Source organism: Callithrix jacchus, chromosome 3, assembly GCF_049354715.1.
Source record: "Callithrix jacchus isolate 240 chromosome 3, calJac240_pri, whole genome shotgun sequence".
NCBI lineage: Eukaryota > Metazoa > Chordata > Mammalia > Primates > Cebidae > Callithrix > Callithrix jacchus.
Genome location: NC_133504.1, coordinates 190,115,164 through 190,135,483, shown reverse-complemented (window position 1 = coordinate 190,135,483; position 20,320 = coordinate 190,115,164). Strand labels below are relative to the sequence as shown.

At 54.1% G+C, this 20,320-nt stretch overlaps 1 protein-coding gene across 14 annotated transcripts in view; it reads left to right on the top strand.

The window, feature by feature from the left end:
* The window catches only part of GRK4 (G protein-coupled receptor kinase 4), a 61,183-nt gene extending 41,090 nt beyond the window's left edge, over window positions 1–20,093 (top strand). For 5 of the 14 annotated variants that reach the window (XM_054253544.2, XM_054253541.2, XM_078367691.1 and 2 more), the window contains 8 exons: window positions 1,311–1,348; window positions 5,838–5,927; window positions 8,051–8,259; window positions 14,179–14,316; window positions 17,044–17,181; window positions 17,986–18,123; window positions 18,989–19,097; window positions 19,918–20,093. In XM_054253544.2, the coding sequence (XP_054109519.1) occupies window positions 1,311–1,348; window positions 5,838–5,927; window positions 8,051–8,259; window positions 14,179–14,316; window positions 17,044–17,181; window positions 17,986–18,123; window positions 18,989–19,078 (841 nt within the window). In that variant the 3' untranslated portion in view covers window positions 19,079–19,097; window positions 19,918–20,093. Of the gene's footprint in view, window positions 1–1,310; window positions 1,349–5,837; window positions 5,928–8,050; window positions 8,260–14,178; window positions 14,317–15,456; window positions 15,606–17,043; window positions 17,182–17,985; window positions 18,124–18,988; window positions 19,098–19,917 lie in introns of those variants that run through there. The other 9 variants (XM_078367697.1, XM_078367698.1, XM_078367687.1 and 6 more) reach the window with 8 other exon arrangements.
* Window positions 20,094–20,320: the final 227 nt, after the last annotated feature.

Sequence of the window (20,320 nt, the reverse complement as noted above, 5' to 3'; positions counted from 1 at the left end):
GGACCCTTGGATTCTGACATCCAGCGGAAGGGGACCTGGCGTGGGACCTGATGGTGTCTGCCTTGCCACCTTGTAAGCCCAGCTCTCATGGCCTTTGTGAGGCAGCTCCCTGCCGAGCCCTCCAGCCTCGGGCACCCCCGGCCTTGTCATGCGAGGGTTTCAAGTGCTCAGGTGTCCTCACCTCGCCACACCTTTGCACAAGGTGCCACTCTTCCTGTCGTTCTGAGAGACTCCTGCTCATCTACCCAGAGTTAGTCCATGCAGCATGAGGGTATGAGCCCAAGCACGGGCCCCTCCCCCACATCCCATAGTGCTCCCCATGTTGTCTGCTCAGCTGGTCACGCCAGGCAATGAGCTTCTTGGGAGTCTTTGATCTCGCTTCTCCCTGTTCTGATGGACCTTCAGCTTCTCCTTGTCTTATATACCCTATAGCCAATATGGGATACTTATTTCCCAAGGACCAGGGACCAGGCTTGGCAGCGGGGCTGATGCGGCCGCACCCTGAGCACTGAGAAGGGGTGGACTGCTGCCCTGGCTCTGAGTCCTCTGGAGACAGCTGCTCGCCTGAGTTGAGGAAGCCTTGTTGCCATTGCTTAGACGTAAGTCTGGTGGCACTGGAGCATGGAACACACCCGTCAGAGACTTGATTCCCGTTATTCCTGGAGTAACTGACACTTCACAGGTGACTGCGTCTCAAGATGAGCTGGATTTTCTCATGTAGCTTTGGCTCACCGGCCTGCACTCGGCGGGGCTGGACCACGTCTGCCCCATCCACCACTGTGTCCAGAGGACTCACCATCAGCAGCCATCACTAAGTACTTGTTGAATGAATGACTGATGGCCCAAGTGACATTCCCACTTCAGTCCCCTGAGGAGCTGGGACTACAGGTCCACACCACTGCACCCAGCTTGAGGCATTCTAATATGGACACTTTTCAGTTTTGAAACTCTTAAAAATACATTAATAAGAGAAATTGAGCCATGTTCATTACAGACTAGGGGCTTTCCCTGCTCTGGGCTGCGTATTTAATCACTGAAATGTCTTCAAATCTGTATAACTACGCAAAGCAGCTCATTTTACACTGTCGGCGTATGCAAGTTGTTTGCTGCGATGGATTTGTTAAATTCTTGTCCTGCATGTGACTACCCCAGCCTGTTGCCACGGCTCATGAAGGGTGGTTTTGTTCTCTGCTGTCCTGGCCCTCGCTCACCGCCCCTGCTCACGGCCGGTTGCTCCTACTGGGAACTCAGGAGTCACAGTGCCAACTTCTGAATAATTGAGCCTTTTGTTGTTGTTTCTTTCCTTGCAGAGACTTAAAGCCTGAGAATATTCTCCTTGACGATCGTGGTAAGTGAGCAAGCCTTTCGCATCTAACGGGTAGACTTTGTTAGAGGGACCTGGATACAGAGGGTTGGATGCAGAAAGTGGACTCAGCACTTAAGAGAGAATGGAAACAGCCACAAAAAGAAACATGCTGCGATATGTATTCCTTAAAAAATGAAATACTGTTAATATGATCGTTCCTCTGTGTTTAGGCAAGAAGCCGAGCGAGATGCTTATAATTTTCAATTAATGATTGCGTTTTAGAAGACTTTCTTTTTGAGGCAGGGTCTTGCTCTGTTGCCCAGGCTGGAGTGCAGTGATATATAATCACAGCTCACTGCAGCCTTGGACTCCTGGGCTCAAGTGATCCTCCCGCCTCAGCTTCCTGCATAGCGGGGACCATGGGTGTGCACCACCATGCTTGGCTAATTTTTATTTTTATTTTTGTGGAGATAGGACCTTGCTACGTTGCCCAGGCTGTTCTCAAAGTACTGTCCTAGAGCAGTCCTCCTGCCTGGCCTCCCAAAGCGCTAGGATGACAGGCAGGAGCCACCGTGCCCTGCCGAGAAGCATACTGAAGTAAACAGAAAGCCAGAACCTTTTCTCTCTCGTTTCTTGCTGTTGACCCACCGCTTGCTTTATTTCCTTTTAAATTCTATTCCTCTCTAAACATTGTCATGCTGCCCCCTGTGACATAGCCTGTGTCACAGAGCAGGGTGCACATGGCCACTTGGAGAGCCTGTGACAGTGGACAGGGAGGGGCCCCTTTGAGCAGGCTCCTTGTCAGCAGCACAGGTGCGCACTCCCCCTGGATTCCTCTGAGGGACAGTCATACCCAGAATGCAAGGATGGTTGCACTGCCGAGCTGGGTGCTTGTGCTCACACAGAGCTCACAAGCAGTGCTGGGAGAGAGCTCCTTGCAAGTGAGTTTTCTCGCAAAGAAGCGTCTTACAGACTAGTAGAGCACATATGCACGGTCAAAGCAGCTCCTGCCAAGAAGACAGGCGTCCAAGGCTGACTGAGGGCAGTCACGAGGACTTGGAATGCTAATCTCCTCTTATGCCCCTGCCAGATGCTTTCATTCTTACCTCATTCATGTATGACACCCCACCCGTGAGGAAGGAGGGCACTGGAATTCTCATTTTATGGAAGGCGATACCAAGATTTAGGAAGCAGACTTGTCCAGGGTTGTGTCCATAGCTCCTGGCTTAGCCTGTGGTTCATTCCTGATGCTGTGCCACTAACCAGAGGTGGTGTAAGTGGGGAGGCCACTAAGTGAAGCTGCTCACTTAATAAGTTGTTCAGTGGCTTAACAAGGGTAGGACGTGCTCTGCATGCAAAGCGGAGCGACCGCCAAGTGCCGTGGTGGATGGGAACAGCACTGTGCAGAGCTTCCTTGTGTGTGAACAAAGCGGGGGATCGTGTGTGCGTGCGTGTGTGCGTGTGCGTGTGTGTGCGTGTGTGTGTGCGAGTCTGTGCGCGAGTCTGTGCGCGTGTGTGCGTGTGTGTGCGTGCGTGTGTGCGTGTGTGCGTGTGTGTGTGCGAGTCTGTGTGCGTGTGTGTGCGTGTGTGTGAGTCTGTGCGCGTGTGTGCGTGTGTGTGTGCGTGTGTGTGCGTGCGAGTCTGTGCGTGTGTGCGTGTGTGTGCGTGTGTGTGTGCGTGTCTGTGCGTGTGTGTGTGCGTGTGTGCGTGTGTGTGCGAGTCTGTGCGTGTGTGTGCGTGTGTGTGTGTGTGCGCGCGCTAGCTCAGAAACAAACATAAAGGGAGAAGCACGAGAAACTATTAGGGGTAAAAACAAGGCGGGGGAGCACGCTGATAACCTGTCACGCTGATAACCTTTTACTGGTTTTTTTTTTTTTTTTTTTTTGAGACGGAGTTTCGCTCTTGTTACCCAGGCTGGAGTGCAATGTCGTGATCTTGGCTCACCGCAACCTCTGCCTCCTGGGTTCAGGCAATTCTCCTGCCTCAGCCTCCTGAGAAGCTGGGATTACAGGCACGCGCCACCATGCCCAGCTAATTTTTTGTATTTTTAGTAGAGACGGGGTTTCATCATGTTGACCAGGATGGTCTCGATCTATTGACCTCGTGATCCACCCGCCTCGGCCTCCCAAAGTGCTGGGATTACAGGCTTGAGCCACCACACCTGGCCCTTACTGTGTTTTTAGTAGATTTTTCTGTGTAACTCCCTCTTCTTTGGAACTTTTCCCCACACATTTGAGCTGAGCTATCTTTCCCCAGTGCTAACCTCTGCCTGGCTAACTTAGCAAGACCCCTGCTCTGCCCAGGTTCCCCTCCTGCGCCACCATCTGAAGGCCACTCCTGGGTGGGACGCCAGGATGGGTGCTGGGCCAGTTTACTGTCTCTTCTCTTGGGAACCACAGTCCTCTGATGCTGATGACCATAGTTTCCTTTTTTTTTTTTTTTTTTAATTGTTTTTAGGGTCAGGGTCTCTCTGTGCTGCCCAGGCTGGGTGCGGTGGCTACTCACGGGTGCGACTGTGGCACAATTACAACCTCCAACTCCTGGGCCTAAGTGACCCTCCTGCCTCCGCCTCCTGAGTAGCTGGAGTTTCAGGTATGCACCACCACATCCCGCAGCGATTAAGCATATTTTAATTGTTATGGTGCAATCATCCCTCACTGCAGTTTTGACCTCCGGGACTCTAGTGATCCTCCTGCTTCAGCCTCCCGAGTAGCTGGGAGTACAGGCATGAGCCACCATATCTGGCTAATTAAAAAAAACCTTGTAGCCTGGGTGTGGTGGCTCATGCCTATAATTCCAGCACTTTGGGAGGCCGTGGCAGGTGGATCACTTGAGGTCGAGAGTTTGATACCAACCCGGCCAACATGGTGAAACCCCGTCTCTACTAAAAATATAAAAATTAGCCAGGCATGGTGATGCACCTGTCATCCCAGCTACTCAGGAGGCTGAGGCAGGAGAACTGCTTGAACCTGGGAGGCAGAGGTTGCAAAGAGCCGAGGTCACGCCACTGCACTGCAGCCTGGGTCCAGCCTGGGTGATACGGTGAGACTCCATCCCAAAAAACAAACAAACAAAAAACAGTAAAAGATTTATTTTTAGTTCTTTTGGTCATTAGCAAAATTTCTTTGGTTCTAAGGTAAGGTTCACTCAAATTAATTTAAAGTCACTCAGAGGCTGGGCACAGTGGCTCATGCCTGTAATCCCAGTATTTTGGGAGGGCAAGGTGGGTGGATCACCTGAGGTCAGGAGTTCGAGACCAGCCTGGACTCAGACCCATGCCACCCGGCTGCAGGATCTGTACCCGTCACCCCTTTGCTCTCCTGCTTCCCAGGGTGGGCATGCAGCAAGGGCAGGGTGTGGTCCCTCACATGCATGCAGCTGGGTCAGAGGCTGGCTTTCCTGTCTAAAGCATCACGTAGACCGTTTGAAAATGAGTTCAGTGCTTTGGAGGGCATGTTGCATATTTTTAGGTTTCAGCAAATATTTATTGGTGACTCATTTGTTTCACCAATAAGTATTTACTGAGCACGCCCTGTAGACCAGTGTACTATATTAGAAGCTGAGGGTACGTGGTGAGTGCGTTGAAGATGGTGCCCACTTCCAGGGTGGGCTTATGTTTCTAAACACTCCACAGAATGTTTTCTGTCATTTCGTATGTTCTTTAAAACTTTTCTTGAGGCAGCTTCTCACTCTTGCCCTGCAGTGGCATCATCGCGATTCATCCCAGCCTCCACCTTCTGGGCTCAGGCGATCCTCCTGCCTCAGCCTCCAGAGTAGCTGGGACCATAGGCATGTGCCATCAAAACATGACAAGACTCTGTCTCTACCAAAAAACATCTTTTTTTTTTGTTGTTGAAAAAGATGTTTCCCAGGCTGGTCTCAAAATCTGGTACTCAAGCAATCCTCCCACCTTGGCCTCCCAAAGTTTGAGAATTACAGCCGTGAGCCACCATGCCGGGACTAACTTGCTGTTTCCATAGGAATTCAACACATGTTTAAATCCTCCTACATCCAAGGCACAGACATGTAATATAGTCCCCGAGTACCTTAGTTTTCTTTATTATTCCCCGACTCTATTTTCATTCCTTCTCAAGAAAAAACTCCTATCATCCATGTGTGGCTGTCCGTACATGGAGCACTGGTACTCTGACAGCAAGTGTTTATTTACAGTTTTATAGTTGGCATCTTACCCATTACATTTCTGTTTATGTGCCTGGAAGTTATGACATAAAACAATAAATCCGGTGTTCCTGTCTCGTCTGGTGGTTGTCTGTGATGAGAGGGCTTTCCAGTCAATAGCCGGGCAGAAACCCAATTTTCCTGCTGATAGTGAAACCGAATGAGCTGCATGGAATTTGACTGATCGTGAAAACATTAAATGTAGATTTACATTTAGTGTTCCAGAGGATGAAATGCTGTTATTTCCGTTCGCGGTCTTTGAGGGCCCTTTTTCCATTTTAATGGTTGTTAAAGTGGCCTTACTTCCTCTGCGCCACTTTAGACATGTGTAATAACATATTTGAACACGCAGGACACATCCGGATTTCAGACCTCGGTTTGGCCCTGGAGATCCCGGAAGGGCAGGTGGTTCGAGGAAGAGTTGGAACGGTCGGCTACATGGGTTCGTCCTTGTCCTTTCTACCTGGGTACCTGAGTGCCTCAGAACGCAGAGAAATCCCACCTGAATGGACCAGGGCCTCGGATTGAACACTCTAGTAGGCGGCACAGTGGTGTTTTGACTCTAACCTGTCAGACTGTTGAGGCTGCTGGGGATCCTCCAGGCTGCCCTTGCCTTCTTCCAGATGAGGGGCAAGGCCCAGAGAGGCTGTGAGTCCTGAGGTCACTCAGCGAAGTGAGGGCAGAATTGGGATGACACTGCAGGTCTCCTCACTCTGCCAGTGTCCTCCCCTGTGCATAGTGGCCTCCCGGAGCCTCAGGAAGTCACCCTGCTCTTAGTCCAAAGTTCCGGGGCAGTGCCAGCCAACCCCAGGGTGGCCTCTGAGGGCCTCGGAGGGTCGTGCAGGAAGACCCCGAGGTCTTGTGGCTTTCTGCTGTCGTGGCTTCTCGGGTTTTTCACTGACCGAGGATAGATGGCAAAACACGACACTTGGGGCGCTCTGGGCTTGGCTCTGTGTGTCTGGAGGGAGCGCCTTCAGGAGGCGGAGGCTTCCCTAGAGCACCATTTCCCTGGTGAATGTTACTGTGTGGCAGTCAGCTCATCCTGGATGGGTTATACAAATGTTTACAAATGCCAGCTTTATTGGGACATAGTTCATATAAAGGCCACCAGTTTGGCTGGGCGTGGTGGCTCACGCTTGTAATCCAAGCATTTTGGAGGCCAAAGCAGGCGGATTACCTGAGGTCGGGAGTTCAAGACCAGCCTGACCAACATGGTGAAACCCTGTCTTTAAAAAAAAGAAAAAGAAAAAAAAGGCCACCAGTTTGAAGAGTATGATACAGTTGATTGTATTATATTCACAGAGTTGTGCAGCCATCTCCCCTGTCTGATTTCAGAGCATTTTCTATCACCCCAACAAAGAAACCCCGTGTCTGTGGACGGTCCCGCCCCATCTTTACCTCCCATCCCCAACTCTGACAGCTCCTGTTTACTTTCTTTGTGGGAGTGTCTATTCCGTTTCATATAAATAGAATCATACAATATTCACGGGGTTTTCTTTGAGATGGAGTTTCACTCTTGTTGCCCAGGCTGGAGTGCGATGGCGTGATTTCGGCTTACTGCAACCTCCGCCTCCTGGGTTCAATTAGTTCTCCTGCCTCGGCCTTCTCAGTTGCTGGAATTACAGGTGCCTGCCACCACACCTGGGTAATTTTGTATTTTTAGTAGAGACGAGGTTTCACCATGTTGATCTGGCTGGTTTTGAACTCCTAACCTCAGGTGATCCGTCCGCCTCAGCCTCCCAAAGTGCTGGGATTACAGGCGTGAGTCTCCACGCCTGGCAGTATTTGTGTTTTTTTGTTTTTTGGGTTTTGTTTTGTTTTGTTTTTGAGACGAGTCTCGCTCTGTCACCCAGGCTGCAGTGCAGAGGCGTGGTTGCGGCTCTTTGCAACCTCTGCCTCCCAGATTCAAGTGGTTCTTCACAGGCACGTGCCAGCACACCCAGCTAACTTTTGTATTTTTAGTAGATACAGGGTTTCGCCATGTTGGCCAGGCTCGTCTCGAACGCCTTGCCTCAGGTAATCCAACTGCCTTGGCCTCCAAAGTGCTGGATTACTGGCGTGAGCCACGCGCCCAGCCGAATGATACAATGTTGGGCTCTTTGTGTCTAGCTTGTTTGACCTACATAATGGTTTGTTTTTGGTTTTGTTATTGCTGTTTTTGAGATGGAGTCTCACTCCGTCACCCAGGCTGGAGTGCAGTGGCACGATCTTGGCTCATTGTAACCTCCACCTCCCAGGCTCAAGCGATTCTTCTGCCTCAGCCTCCTGAGTAGCTGGGATTGCAGGTGCCTGCCACCACACTGGCTAACTTTTGTATTTTTAGTAGAGACGGGATTTCACCATGTTGGCCAGGCTGGTCTCAAACTCCTGATCTCAGGTCATCTGCCCGCCTCAGCCTCATAAAGTGCTGGGATTACAGGCGTGAGCCACCACACCCGGTCTTAACGTAATGTTTTCAAGTTTCGTCCATGTTGTCACAAACATTGAACGTATCCTGCATTATTGGGAATTATAAGAAAATTTAAAATCCAAATTTAATTTACATTTCCTGTATTTCTTACGCAGCACCAGAAGTTGTCAGTAATGAAAATTATACATTTAGTCCTGATTGGTGGGGACTTGGCTGTCTGATCTATGAGATGATTCAGGGACATTCTCCATTCAGAAAATTCAAGGAGAAAGTCAGACGGGAGGAGGTCGATCAAAGAATCAAGAATGATACTGAGGAGTATTCCGAGAAGTTTTCGGAAGACGCCAGATCTATCTGCAGGATGGTAGGTCGGGCTCTGTAGAGCTGGGAAATTTCACTTCTCACCCCTCTAGTCGTTTTCACTGGCAGTTAATATCAAAAGGAGTTGGTCTGTCATCTTCAGCAAGCCCTGACCACCCACCTCCCAGGCCCTGCCCCTGCCCCTGCAGCCCAACAGGGAGGACATGTGTGCTCAGGAGCACTCAGTCTACCTATCTCCTGGCCCAGCAGGGAGGACTCACGTGTTCAGGAGGCTCAGGTCCACCTCCCTCCTGGCCCAGCAGAGAGGATTCACGTGCTCAGGAGCACTCAGGTCGACCTGCCTCCTGGCCCAGCAGGGAGGACTCACATGCCCTGGAGCACTCACGTCTACCTGCCTCCTGGCCCAGCAGGGAGGACTCACGTGCTCAGGAGGCTCAGGTCCACCTCCCTCCTGGCCCAGCAGGGAGGACTCACGTGCTCAGGAGCACTCACGTCGACCTGCCTCCTGGCCCAGCAGGGAGGACTCACATGCCCTGGAGCACTCACATCTACCTGCCTCCTGGCCCAGCAGGGAGGACTCACGTGCTCAGGAGGCTCAGGTCTACCTCCCTCCTGGACCAGCAGGGAGGACTCACGTGCTCAGGAGCATTCACGTTGACCTGCCTCCTGGCCCAGCAGGGAGGACTCACATGCCCTGGAGCAGGGAGGACTCACGTGCCCTGCCTGCCTCCTTCCCCATGCTCCTGCCACTGGGATTTCATCTCAGTTCAGACGAAAAGGGCTGGTGATAAAAGTCTTCAGATACGATCTGGAAATTACTTAATTGGGTTTCAATTAGAGCAAAACAGAGTAAAATTCATGGTTTAATTTCTCAAACGATGCTATTGAAAGGGAAGAGTGTTACCAAGGCTAATTCAGTTTTCAGAAAACAGCTGAGCCTTGTTTCATTGAAGTTAGACATAAAACTAATCTTTCATGTGTTTTGAGATGGTAAGGGTTTAGCCGCCTGCCAGGGATTCTAGTCCCAGAGACACTGACCTGAGGGCCTGCCGTGTGCCTGGCTCTGGGCCTGGTGCTGGGCGGACAGCACCTTCATTGTGCTAAGGGCCTCTGAGGCTGACACTGGCACCCACGAGTCACCGCAACGAGACGAGCCCCAGGCTGTGGAGACCTGGCCCATGGTCCCAGAATGAACAAGGAGCCACTGGGGCCCGTCTGCCTCTGGGACTGGACTGTGTTCCCATCCCTGGCTGCCCAGACACTCCGTGAGGGAAACGCTCTTTGTTACTTAGTTTAAACCAGTATTGTTTTTTTGAGCACATTTTTTTCATTTACGTTCATTCAACAAGATGTATTGAGCATCTTGTATGCTCCAGGCACTGTCCTAGGCACTGGGGGAAACAGCAGCACGTGAAGCAGAAGTCCCCACCCTCCCAGCAAGAATTGATAGGGAACAGAACACGTGCATACACGCGTGGGCTGTGGGGGACCCGCACTCTGGAGGGCAGCAGGCTCTGGGGAACAAAGGGGGCCGTCTGCAGGGCAGGGGGGACCTGCACTCTGGAGGGCGGCAGGCTCTGGGGAACAAAGGGGGCCGTCTGCTGGGCAGGGGGGACCCGCACTCTGGAGGGCGGCAGGCTCTGGGGAACAAAGGGGGCCGTCTGCTGGGCAGAGCAGACAGGTTGTCTGCAACAGCAAGGCCACAGTGGCGGGCGGCTGGCAAGAGCGGGAGGGGATTAGAGGGGACCAGACGGAGCAGGAAGCCCAGGCTGTGCGAACCACCTGTCACCTGTCATTGTTGAGCCTTGAGTGTTGCGTCCTCTGGTGGCCATGAAGCCATCGCAGGGCTCGGAGAAGAGTGATGTGAAGGGGCTGGGCTTGGGCTGCTGGGAAAGAATGAAGGGACAGGAAGGAGGGAGGCTGTTGGGGACTTTGCAGCCATTCCGGTGAGAGTACAGGTGACACAGACCTCGGTGGTGGCAGAGCAGGTGTGAGAAGCGATGGAAGATGACCACTGTCAGATTCAGGATGCATCCTGAAGGCAGGTAGTGGAAAAGACTATAGGCTGACTCCAACATGGGCTAGAGGGAAGGGGGCACTTTCTGGAGCCAAGTCCTTGCAGTGGCGGGGAGGACGGCAGCCGGTGCACAGGAGCGCGCTGGGACTTCCTCCGGCCAGCGCAGCACATCTGGGGAGGTGTGAGCAGGGCTGAGAAGGGTCTCTTATGGAGCTTCCTTTTCTCAGTCAGTCAGCCCAACAGGCAGCGAAGGTGGGAGGCGGCTGTGAGGGGAGCAGAGCTTTGAAGCCCTGGAAAGCAGGGGCTTCCTCAACAGCATCAAGGGCCCACGTGGACCTGAAGGGAGGGGAGTGACTGTGGTTGTGTGCTGGGCTCCTCCCACACCCAGATGGCACAGGCTCAGAGCCCGCAGGGAGCTGCACTTGCTCAGTTGTGGTGTGGCCCAGCAGCTGGAGAGAGGCGGGGAGCCGGGCTGCCTGCAGAGGAGCGGCTAGAGGACAGAATGTGCCATGGAAGCTGGTTCCAGTGGACGAGGAAAGGGGCACAGGGAGCGGCAGGTTCGACAGGGTGGGCAGAGCTTGGCCCACAGTTTGCAGTCCAGGCACCTCCAGACCAGAGTTAGAAAGACTAGAGGGACGCTTAGAGAGGAAGCTGCTTGGAGTGGAGCTGAAGGAGCGCTTGCTGGCCAAGAGTCTGGGGTGTGACCCGGGAGAGAGTGGCTGGGGGCCACTGCGGGGGTGGAAGGCGAGGTTGGAGAAGGGAAGCCACAGGACCAAGCAGCCAGGCATCGGCCCCTGCCTGGGCATGGGCATTCCTAGCAGCTGTGCCTGGGTGACTTGCGTGGGCCGGCAGTGGCTGGAGAGGAATGACTGTGATGTCCCTTCATGTGTTTCCATATATGAAGCCACAGGCGCTACAGGCTCGTGGCTCCCTCGGCTTAGAGCTGACTGTTGAATAATGGAGTGTCCCTACCCCCAGGGCACTGGCAGGGCTGCAAGAGTGCTACATAGGCACTGGAAACAGAGCCTGCCCCAGGAGCTCACAGTTCAACGTGAAGCAAACACAGCAATGTCTGCAGTGAAAGAGCAGAATGCATGCTTGTTCTGCTGGCTGGGGGAGGGAAGAAACAAAGCCAGATGAATGGCTGGAAACCAGGGCTCGGGGCTTCCAGGGCGAGATCATGGTGGTGGAGGCGCCGGGAAAGGAGGTGTCTGAGTGAGGGCTGCTGTGAGAAGCGCTAGCTTTGAAGCTGGGCCCAGGGGAGTCTCAGCTGCCACTACAGGCTCATCTCTCCCACCTCCGTTTCTCATTTATGAAATGTAGATGAGAGTAGCTTTTACCTTGTAGGACCGTTGGGAGGATACATGAAATAATACAAGTAAAATGTTTAGTAGCAAATGATTCTCAATAATTACTAAGAGGAGAAGCGAGTCATTCTTAAGAAACTACGGGCTGTTGGCCGGGCGCGGTGGCTCACGCCTGTAATCCCAACACTTTGGGAGGCCGAGGCAGGAGGAGCACTTGAGGCCAGAAGTTCAACACCAGCCTGCCCAATTTGGCGAAACCCTGTCCCTACTAAAAGTACAAAAAATTAGCTGGGCATGGTGGTGCGCGCCTGTAATCCCAGCCACTCAGGAGGCTGAGGCAGGAGAATTGCCTGAACCCAGGAGGCGGAGGCTGCGGTGAGCCGAGATCGCGCCATTGCACTCCAGCCTGGGTAACAAGAGTGAAACTCCGTCTCAAAAAAAAAAAAAGAGAGAAACTACGGGTTGTAACGGCATCACACAGCGAACGCCAGCAGCTGGACTTGAGCCCCGCGTTTGGACCAGCTCTCTCCTCTGCTCTGCGCTGCCTGGTCAGGCCTTCTGCCTTAGTCCCTTCAGGCTGCGATGACAGAATCCCTCAGACTGAGTAATGTGTAGACAGCCGAAGTGTGCTTTCTCAGTCAGGAGGCTGGAAGTCCTACGTCGGATGCCTGCAGATTTGCTGTTGGTGAGGCCTGCTCTCTGCTTCAAAGATGGCGCATGGGCTGGACGTGGTGGTTCATACCTATTATCTGAACACCCTGGGAGGCTGGAGTGGGAGGAGCCAAGGAGCTCGAGACCAGCCTGGGTAACACCGCAAGACATTGTCTATATTTAAAAAATATAATAATAAAGATGGAGCCTTGTCACTGCACCCCCATGGGGCAGAGGACAAAGCAGCCCCCTGGGGCCTCATTTCTGATGGCACGAATCCCATTCATGAGGGCAGAGCCTTCATGACCTCATCCCCTCGGCAAGGTCCCACCTGTCAATACTATTGCGCTGGGGATGAAGTTTCAGCTTACAGATCTGTGGGAGACACGCACATTCAGACACTCCTGGCCCTCAGTGGGAGTGCAGTATGCCGGCAGCAGGCTCAGCCATGGGCCATGGAGTCTCTGAGATGCAGAGATGGTATCTGCATTGCATTTAATTTTCAGATCTGTTTTATTTATTTATCTTGTTTTTTCTTGGAGACAGAATCTCAAGAAACAGATCTGGCCCAGGCTGGAGGGCAGTGGCGCCATCTCAGCTTACTGTAGCATCTGCTCCTGGGTTCAAGCGATTCTCCTGCCTCAGCCTCCCAAGCAGCTTGGACTACAGGTGCCTGCCACCAGGCCCGGCTAAGTTTTGTATTTTTAGTAAAGACAGGATTTCACCATGTTGGCCAGGCTGGTCTCCATCTCCTGACCTCAGGTGATCCACCCGCCTCAACCTCCCAAAATGCTGGGATTACAGGCGTGAGACACCGCACCCGACCTTCAGATGTGTTTTAAATTAATAAAGCATGCAAAGAATAAATGCACTGAGCAACTCTCACTGAGCACCTGCTCTGGCTTGGTGCTGGGGTGCCACAGTGGGCAAGAGTCACACAGCCCCAGCTTCAGGAAGCTTTGAGTCTAGCAGGAGAGCCTGGCAAGAACGGCGCATCCGAATGCCTCATTCTCAGCAGTTGTGATACTTGTCATCAAGGAGAGGTAGAGGATGGCCTTAGGCTGTAGCAAAGAAAGTTGTGGAGCCTAATCTAGTGCAGGGATGGGGGCCAGGAAGCTGAAACCTGAAGAACCGAGCAGGAGTCAGCCAGGCAGAGAGTGTCATAGACACAGCCGTGGGGCAGGCACAGCCCAGCAAGGAGCTGAGAGCGAGGTGGGAGACAGGCGCAGACCGGAGTGCTTTCTGGTCTTTGGGACTTTGGTTTGGCCAAGGTCAGCAGACTTTTCTGTAAGGCCAGATGGCAAATGGTGTTTAGACTTTGCAGGTCTCTCTTACGGCTATTCAGCTCGGCCACTGTGGTGCCAAAGGGCGGTGCCGACAAAGCCTTGTTGATGGAACCAGGCAGCTGGTGCATGTGGCAGGTGGGCTGTGGGCCCCAGCCCTGCTCTAGGTCACATTCTGGGCTCCAGGTCTTCCATGTTTTGCTTTTGGGCACAGCTCGGCTTTTTCTGATTGGTCATAATTGTGGAGGAAGGCTTATTTCACTTTGTGAGGACTGTAAATATGTATGTAAGGAATTCTCTCTAAAGAGGTGCTTTCTGGTAATTTTAAGAATATACTGGAATAGCAAAATATTAAGAATATATTTTTAGAACTAGGTTTGCTAAGTGTTTGCCTCATCTGAGGTCCTTAGTGGTATTTCTGAAATTTGCGGTAGTTTCTGTTTTCTTTTTGAAAATCCCCAAATGCTTATGACTAATTTTTTTAACTGAAGGAATAACATAGACACCCCCTTATTTATTGGTAGCTCAAAGGCAAAACCTTAGCCCTACTCCTTTGCGAAACAAAACATAGTTTAATGAGTGAAGTGTGGTAGATGCGCCTGCTCTCTGCCCTCCCGAGCCCTTTGCTTATTACTATGGAGGGGAGTTTGGGGTTTCATTTTTATCCCGGAGGCTTAAGTGGATTCCATCTCTGCCTCTTGCAGTTACTCACCAAGAATCCCAGCAAGCGTCTGGGCTGCAGGGGCGAGGGAGCAGCTGGGGTGAAGCAGCACCCCGTGTTCAAGGACATCAACTTCAGGAGTCTGGAGGCAAACATGCTGGAGCCCCCTTTCCGTCCTGATGTAAGTGCATTACCAGGACGAGCAGGCCCCAGGGACGGTGATCCATACAGCACAGTTTTTCTTTCTTTCTTTCTTTTTTTTTTGAGACAGAGTCTTGCTCTGTCACTCAGGCTGGAGTACAGTGGCGTGATCTCGGCTCACTGCAACCTCTGCCTCCAGGTTCAAGCAGTTCTCGTGCCTCAGCCTGCTGAGTAGCTGGGACTACAGGGGCACGACGCCATGCCTGGCTAATTTTTTATATTTTAGTAGAGACAGGGTGTCACTGTGTTGCCCAGGCTGGTCTCGAACTCCTGGCCTCAAGCGGTCCTCTGCCTTGGCCTCCCACCGTGCTGAGATGACAGGCGTGAGCCACGCGCCCGGCTGCAGGGGCTTTTTGTTTGCTGTACGACAGATCCAAAATCAGCAGCTACATCAGCAAGTGGCTTGTGCTCATGGTGCCTGTCCTACCTGGCTCTTCCCTCCCCCATCACCCCAGTGTCCTCTGGCCACTCACTGGGCCCTGGCTCCCCGCCTGGTGTCACCGTTAGCCTCACTGCTGCTGGAGCCCCTGGGTGGCTGAGACCACAGGCCATCCAGCTAATTGTTAATTTTTTTCTAGAGATGGGAGTCTCCCTATGTTGCCCAGGCTGCTTTTGAACTCCTGATTCCAAGAGATTCTCCTGCCTTGACTTCCCAAAATGCTGGGATTCCAGGCATGAGCCACTGTGCCTGATCACTAGTGTCCCCTTTCTGGTCTCAGGGCTGGCTTTCCCTCTCATTCGTGTGTTTCCCACCGCTGTGAGGGCCTGCTGCCTTCATCTGGAACGTGTGTTCCCACCTGCTTCTCATAAGGTCCTGGGACTGTGGCCTGGCCCCATACTGAGGACCCTGAAGTGGTCACAGTGCTTCCTTGTGAGCGTGTTGTTGGGATGCCTTCCTGTGGACTATCCCCTAGGGCGGGGCCTGCTGGTTCACTTCCACTTCCCCACCTTGCAGGGGTAAATGAATGAAGAGCAGTGCTGACCGTGGCCTTCAGCACATCACTGCTTTACCGTAGCTCTCACTGTAGGAAAGTGTCCTCAGAACTGCGGGTGTCCCGGCGTGAGCAGATGAGGGTCCACAGCTGCCGAGTTCCTACTTTTTGTTCCTTTGCCTTGAAAGTGCAAGCAACTGTACTGAAAGCAGGCAGGGGCCCGGCCTTGGTGCACCTCCTGCCTGCCTGACCCCCTGCCCCTGAAGACAGCAGTGCCAGGATAGGAGCTGCAGGCTGGGTTCCTGTCCCAGAGGAAGGACCTGCCGAGCCAGGGAGCTGAGCAGAGGGCGGAGGCCCCTCGCAGCCTTGGAGGTCACCCAGTGAACCCGGAGGAGGACGGGAAGTGGGAAACTGTTCCTCAGGCTTTCTGCAGGTGCTTTGCCAGGAGCACACAGGGTGTGGGAGGCAGGGAGGAGATTTGTCACTAAGGGATCCCACCGCTGGTGGCCTCCGTCACTGTCCACACCTCCGGTTCTGCGCTGCATCTTCCAATACGTGTTCTCCATCCTGTCCTGCATCCCTGGGCTTTGTCTGCAATCCATTTTCCACTGCGGAAAAGAGACGGGCATGGCGCTCAGGACGAGGGTGTGTCTGTGTATGTGCCTAAGAGAGAAGGGGGCGGGTGGAGAGAGCGCCAGAGCAGGCGGGGGCCTGGCACAGACCGTACCACAGGATTGCTGACACTAAAAGCTTGGGAACCACCTCTTCAGAGGACACACTCCCCCACTTAGAAAATGCCTCAAGTGAGGGGGGGCGCTGGCAAAGAAATGGAGAGAGGAGTGGCGGTGATGCGTGTCAGTTCGGTGGGCGTTTCATTCTTTGTAACTGAGCGGCTGAGGATTGCGGTAGAAAGTCAGAGGCTGACGCTCCCTCCGCTCCCTCCGCTCCCCCCACTCCCCTTGCTCCCCGCCTCCGCTTCCCTCCGCTTCCCCCGCTCCCCCTCCCCCTTCCCTCCGCTCCCCCCCTGCTCCCCCCTCCCGCCCTTCCCTCGCTCCCCCTCGCTCCCCCCGCTCCCCCCCTCCCCCCCTCCCCCAACCCTTCTCCCCGCACCCCCCCTCCCTCTGCTCCTCCCCCCGCTCCCCCTCCCCCCTCCCCCCAACCCTTCTCCCCGCTGCCCCCGCTCCCTCCGCTCCTCCCCCCGCTCCCCCGCTCCCCCCTCCCCCCCTTCCCCCCTTTCCCCTGCTCCCTCCACTCCCCCCTCCCCCCTTCCCCCCGCTGCCCACGCTCCCTCCGCTCCTCCCCCCTTCCCCCGCTCCCCCCTCCCCCCTTCCCCCCTTCCCCCCCGCTGCCCCCGCTCCCTCCGCTCCCCCCTCCCCCCCTTCCCCCCCGCTGCCCCCGCTCCCTCCGCTCCTCCCCCCGCTCCCCCCTTCCCTCCGCTTCCCCCGCTCCCCCCTCCCCCTTCCCTCTGCTCCCCCCTCCCGCCCTTCCCTCGCTCCCCCTCGCTCCCCCCGCTCCCCCCCTCCCCCCTCCCCCCAACCCTTCTCCCCGCTCCCCCCCTCCCTCTGCTCCTCCCCCCGCTCCCCCCGCTCCCCCTCCCCCCTCCCCAACCCTTCTCCCCGCTCCCCCTCCCCCCTCCCCCCAACCCTTCTCCCCGCTCCCCCCGCTCCCTCCGCTCCTCCCCCCGCTCCCCCGCTCCCCCCTCCCCCCTTCCCCCCCTTCCCCCCGCTCCCTCCGCTCCCTCCGCTCCCTCCGCTCCCTCTGTTCTTGCTGCACAGCCGCATGCCGTTTACTGTAAGGACGTCGTGGATATCCAGCGGTTCTCCACGGTGAAGGGGGTCCACCTGGACACCACAGACGAGGAGTTCTACGCTCAGTTTGCCACAGGGCGTGTCTCCATCCCCTGGCAGAATGAGGTACTGCCCTTCTAGTATAGCAGTTCCCTCTGGTTCCAGCAATGACCAAGAAAGAGTGTGGTGTGTGTGTGTGTGTGTGTGTGTGTGTGTGTGTGAAATACAACTGTATAAGACAGCCGGGTGCAGTGGCTCACGCCTATAATCCCAGCATTTTGGGAGGCCAAGGTGGGCAGATCACAAGGTCAGGAGTTTGACCAGCCTGGCCAACAGAGTGAAACCCATCTCTACTAAAAATACACAAATTAGCTGGCCGTGGTGGCGCGTGCCTGTAGTCCCAGCTACTCAGGAGACTGAGGCAGGAGAATCTGTTGAACCAGGGAGGTGGAGGTTGCAGTGAGCTGAGACTGTGCCACTGCACTCCAGCCTGGGCAACAGAGTGAGACTTCGTCTCAAGAAAAAAAAAGTTGTGAGACTTTTGACCATGGGAATGGACCATGGGCAAGCCAGGGACCGTATCAGCAGCTGTCCAGAAGCATGGCAACTGCCCCTGGTCCCAGGGACAGGAAGTGCACAGGAGGCAGCTATTTGGCGTCTGACAGGGGCTTGTCTGCCACCCTCAGCCCCGCTCCCTAAGCAGGACTGGTTGCCAGCCAGGGTTCCCATGGTAGTTACCTGCTTTGGGGGTACACTCAGCGACAGGGGGAGAGGAGACCATGTTACTATTCCAAGAAGAGGTCAGGAAGCGGGTAGGAGGAACCCAGGAGAGGGGCCCCGCATGGGGCTGGGCAGCAGCTGCTGGCACCAGGGACACCAGCTGACCCGTAAGCCTCTCTGCGGCTTCCCTGTCCTGTTCTGTGCTTGCAGATGATCGAATCTGGGTGTTTCAAAGACATCAACAAAAGTGAAAGTGAGGAAGCTTTGCCATTAGATCTAAAAGACGACATGCATAGCCCGGTTTCCAGACCGAAGAGAGGCTTCTTCTGTAGACTCTTCAGAAGAGGGGTAAAGACACTTAAAAAACTAATATATATACTTGTATGTGAAAAGAAAAAACTGTTTGCTACCAACGTAAAAACAGGGTACTTTTCTGTTTGCAACGGCTCCTACAAGCAGTTTTATGCAGTTTGGGAGCCACGCGGTGCTGGGTGGAGGGCAAGGAGAGCATCCTCGCCATGTGGGCTGTTGCTGGCTTGAAGACTGTTCTGATTTAAAACAGGGCTGCCTTCCGGCAGTCACAGACAGGTTCCCATGTTGGCGACAGAGCGCTTTACGCTGGGCTCCGAAGTGAGCATCTTGTGGACCCCTCCTCAGGCCCCCACGCATGCGTGTCTCCTCACTCTGCCTCCCAGGCTCCTGCCTCCTTTGCCCACTGCATGGGGAAAGTGGATTCCCTTTGAAAATGGAATCCTGGCTGGGCACAGTGGCTCATGCCTGTAATCCCAGGACTTTGGGAGGCTGAGGCAGGCGGATCACCTGAGATCGGGAGTTTGAGACCAGCCTAATCAACGTGGTGAAACCCCGTCTCAACTAAAAATACAAAATTATCCAGCGTGGTGGTGCATGTCTGTGGTCCCGGCTACTTGGGAGGCAGGAGAATTGTTTGAACCTGGGAGGCGGAGGCTGCAGTGAGCCGAGATTGTGCCACTGCACTCCAGCCTGGGCAACAGAGCAAGACTCTGTCTCAAAAAAGGAGAAAGAAATGGAATCCTTTGGAGAGACTTTCTGAAATAGCTTAAATGTAGACAAGCCTTTTTTCCATGCGAAGTGTGTCCTCAGATTCGTGGGCCGTCCCAGTTTGCACCCTGTGTGTTCTCAGAGGGTTTGTTCTGAGCTCGGCCACTCCCATTTTAATCCTGCTTTCTTTCAGGGTTACATAGGCCAGGGGTGGTGGCTCACGCCTGTAACCCCAGCACTTTGGGAGGCCAAGGCGGGTGGATTCATGAGGTCAGGAGATTAAGACCATCCCGGCCAACAAGGTGAAACACCGTCTCTACTAAATATAATAAATTAGCCGGGCATGGGGGTGTGTGCCTGTGATCCCAGCTACGTGGGAGGCTGAGGCAGGGGAATCACTTGAACCCGGGAAGCTGAGATTGCACCACCGCACACCAGAGTGTGTTGATAGAGTGAGACTCCATCTCAAAAAAAAAAAAAGAAAAGTAAGTCTTAGATGGCAAATATCTCCAAGCGGCCTTTCCCATGGCTCCCTTTCCTCTGAGAACTGAGGGTTAGGTGTGGACTCCCTGACCCTGGGTGTGAAGCCAGCCTTGCAAGGAAATGCTCCTCCCTGGGCACCTGCCCCAGTGTCCATACTTGGAGATGGAACCCAGGTTCTCACGTTCTGGGGAAAAGCTGCTGTTGAGAGAATCTCACGGCACAGAGCGAAGCCGATTCTCCCCGTGCTGCTGCTTAGTGGGGCAGCCAGAGAGCCTGTGACATCCACGCCTCAGCCCTGGCAAATGCAGCACTTCCCTGGGGCATTTTCCACACACGTGTGCTAAGCATCTGCCACATCATGAAGTAAATAAGGAGAAAATTGTTCAGGTTTTTGCCTGCCTTGAAATTAGCACCCCCACCTGGCTGGGTGTGGTGGCTCACGCCTGTAATCCTAGCACTTTGGGAGGCCGAGGTGGGTGGATCACCTGAGGTCAGGAGTTCAAGACCAGCCTGGCCTTCATGATGAAACCCCATCTTTAAAAAAAACAAATAAACTAGCACCCCCAGCAAAAGTTGCACATAAGGCAAGGGAAGCCATCGCGTCCACCATGTGCCTGAGGCCGCCGCCGTGTGTTGTAGGGCTGCCTGACCGTGGTCTCTAGTGAGAATGAAGTGGCACCCAAGCAATGCTGACCATCCCTGTGCAGAGCAGACCACAGAGCAGACCCTGGCACCAGGAAGGAGCACGTGTTAGCGTCTCATCCCAACTGGAATTGTAATAAACACATCTAAATAAAACGTGTCTTGGGAGTGTACAGACTTTTCTACACTAATACCTGAGTTGTCTTTGCACTAAAGCTGGATTGAAGAAAAAGCCCCAGGAGTACCCCTGAGGCCCCAGACACGCCCAGGTGTGGGCCCCTTGCGCTGGGGTGTCAGCTTTCCCTGTGCCCAGGGAGAGGCCGGGGGGTTGGGAATGGATGTGGAGTCCCCTGCCCTCCGGTACCTTGTGCACTTGGTCTCAACACTCGGCCAGTGATGC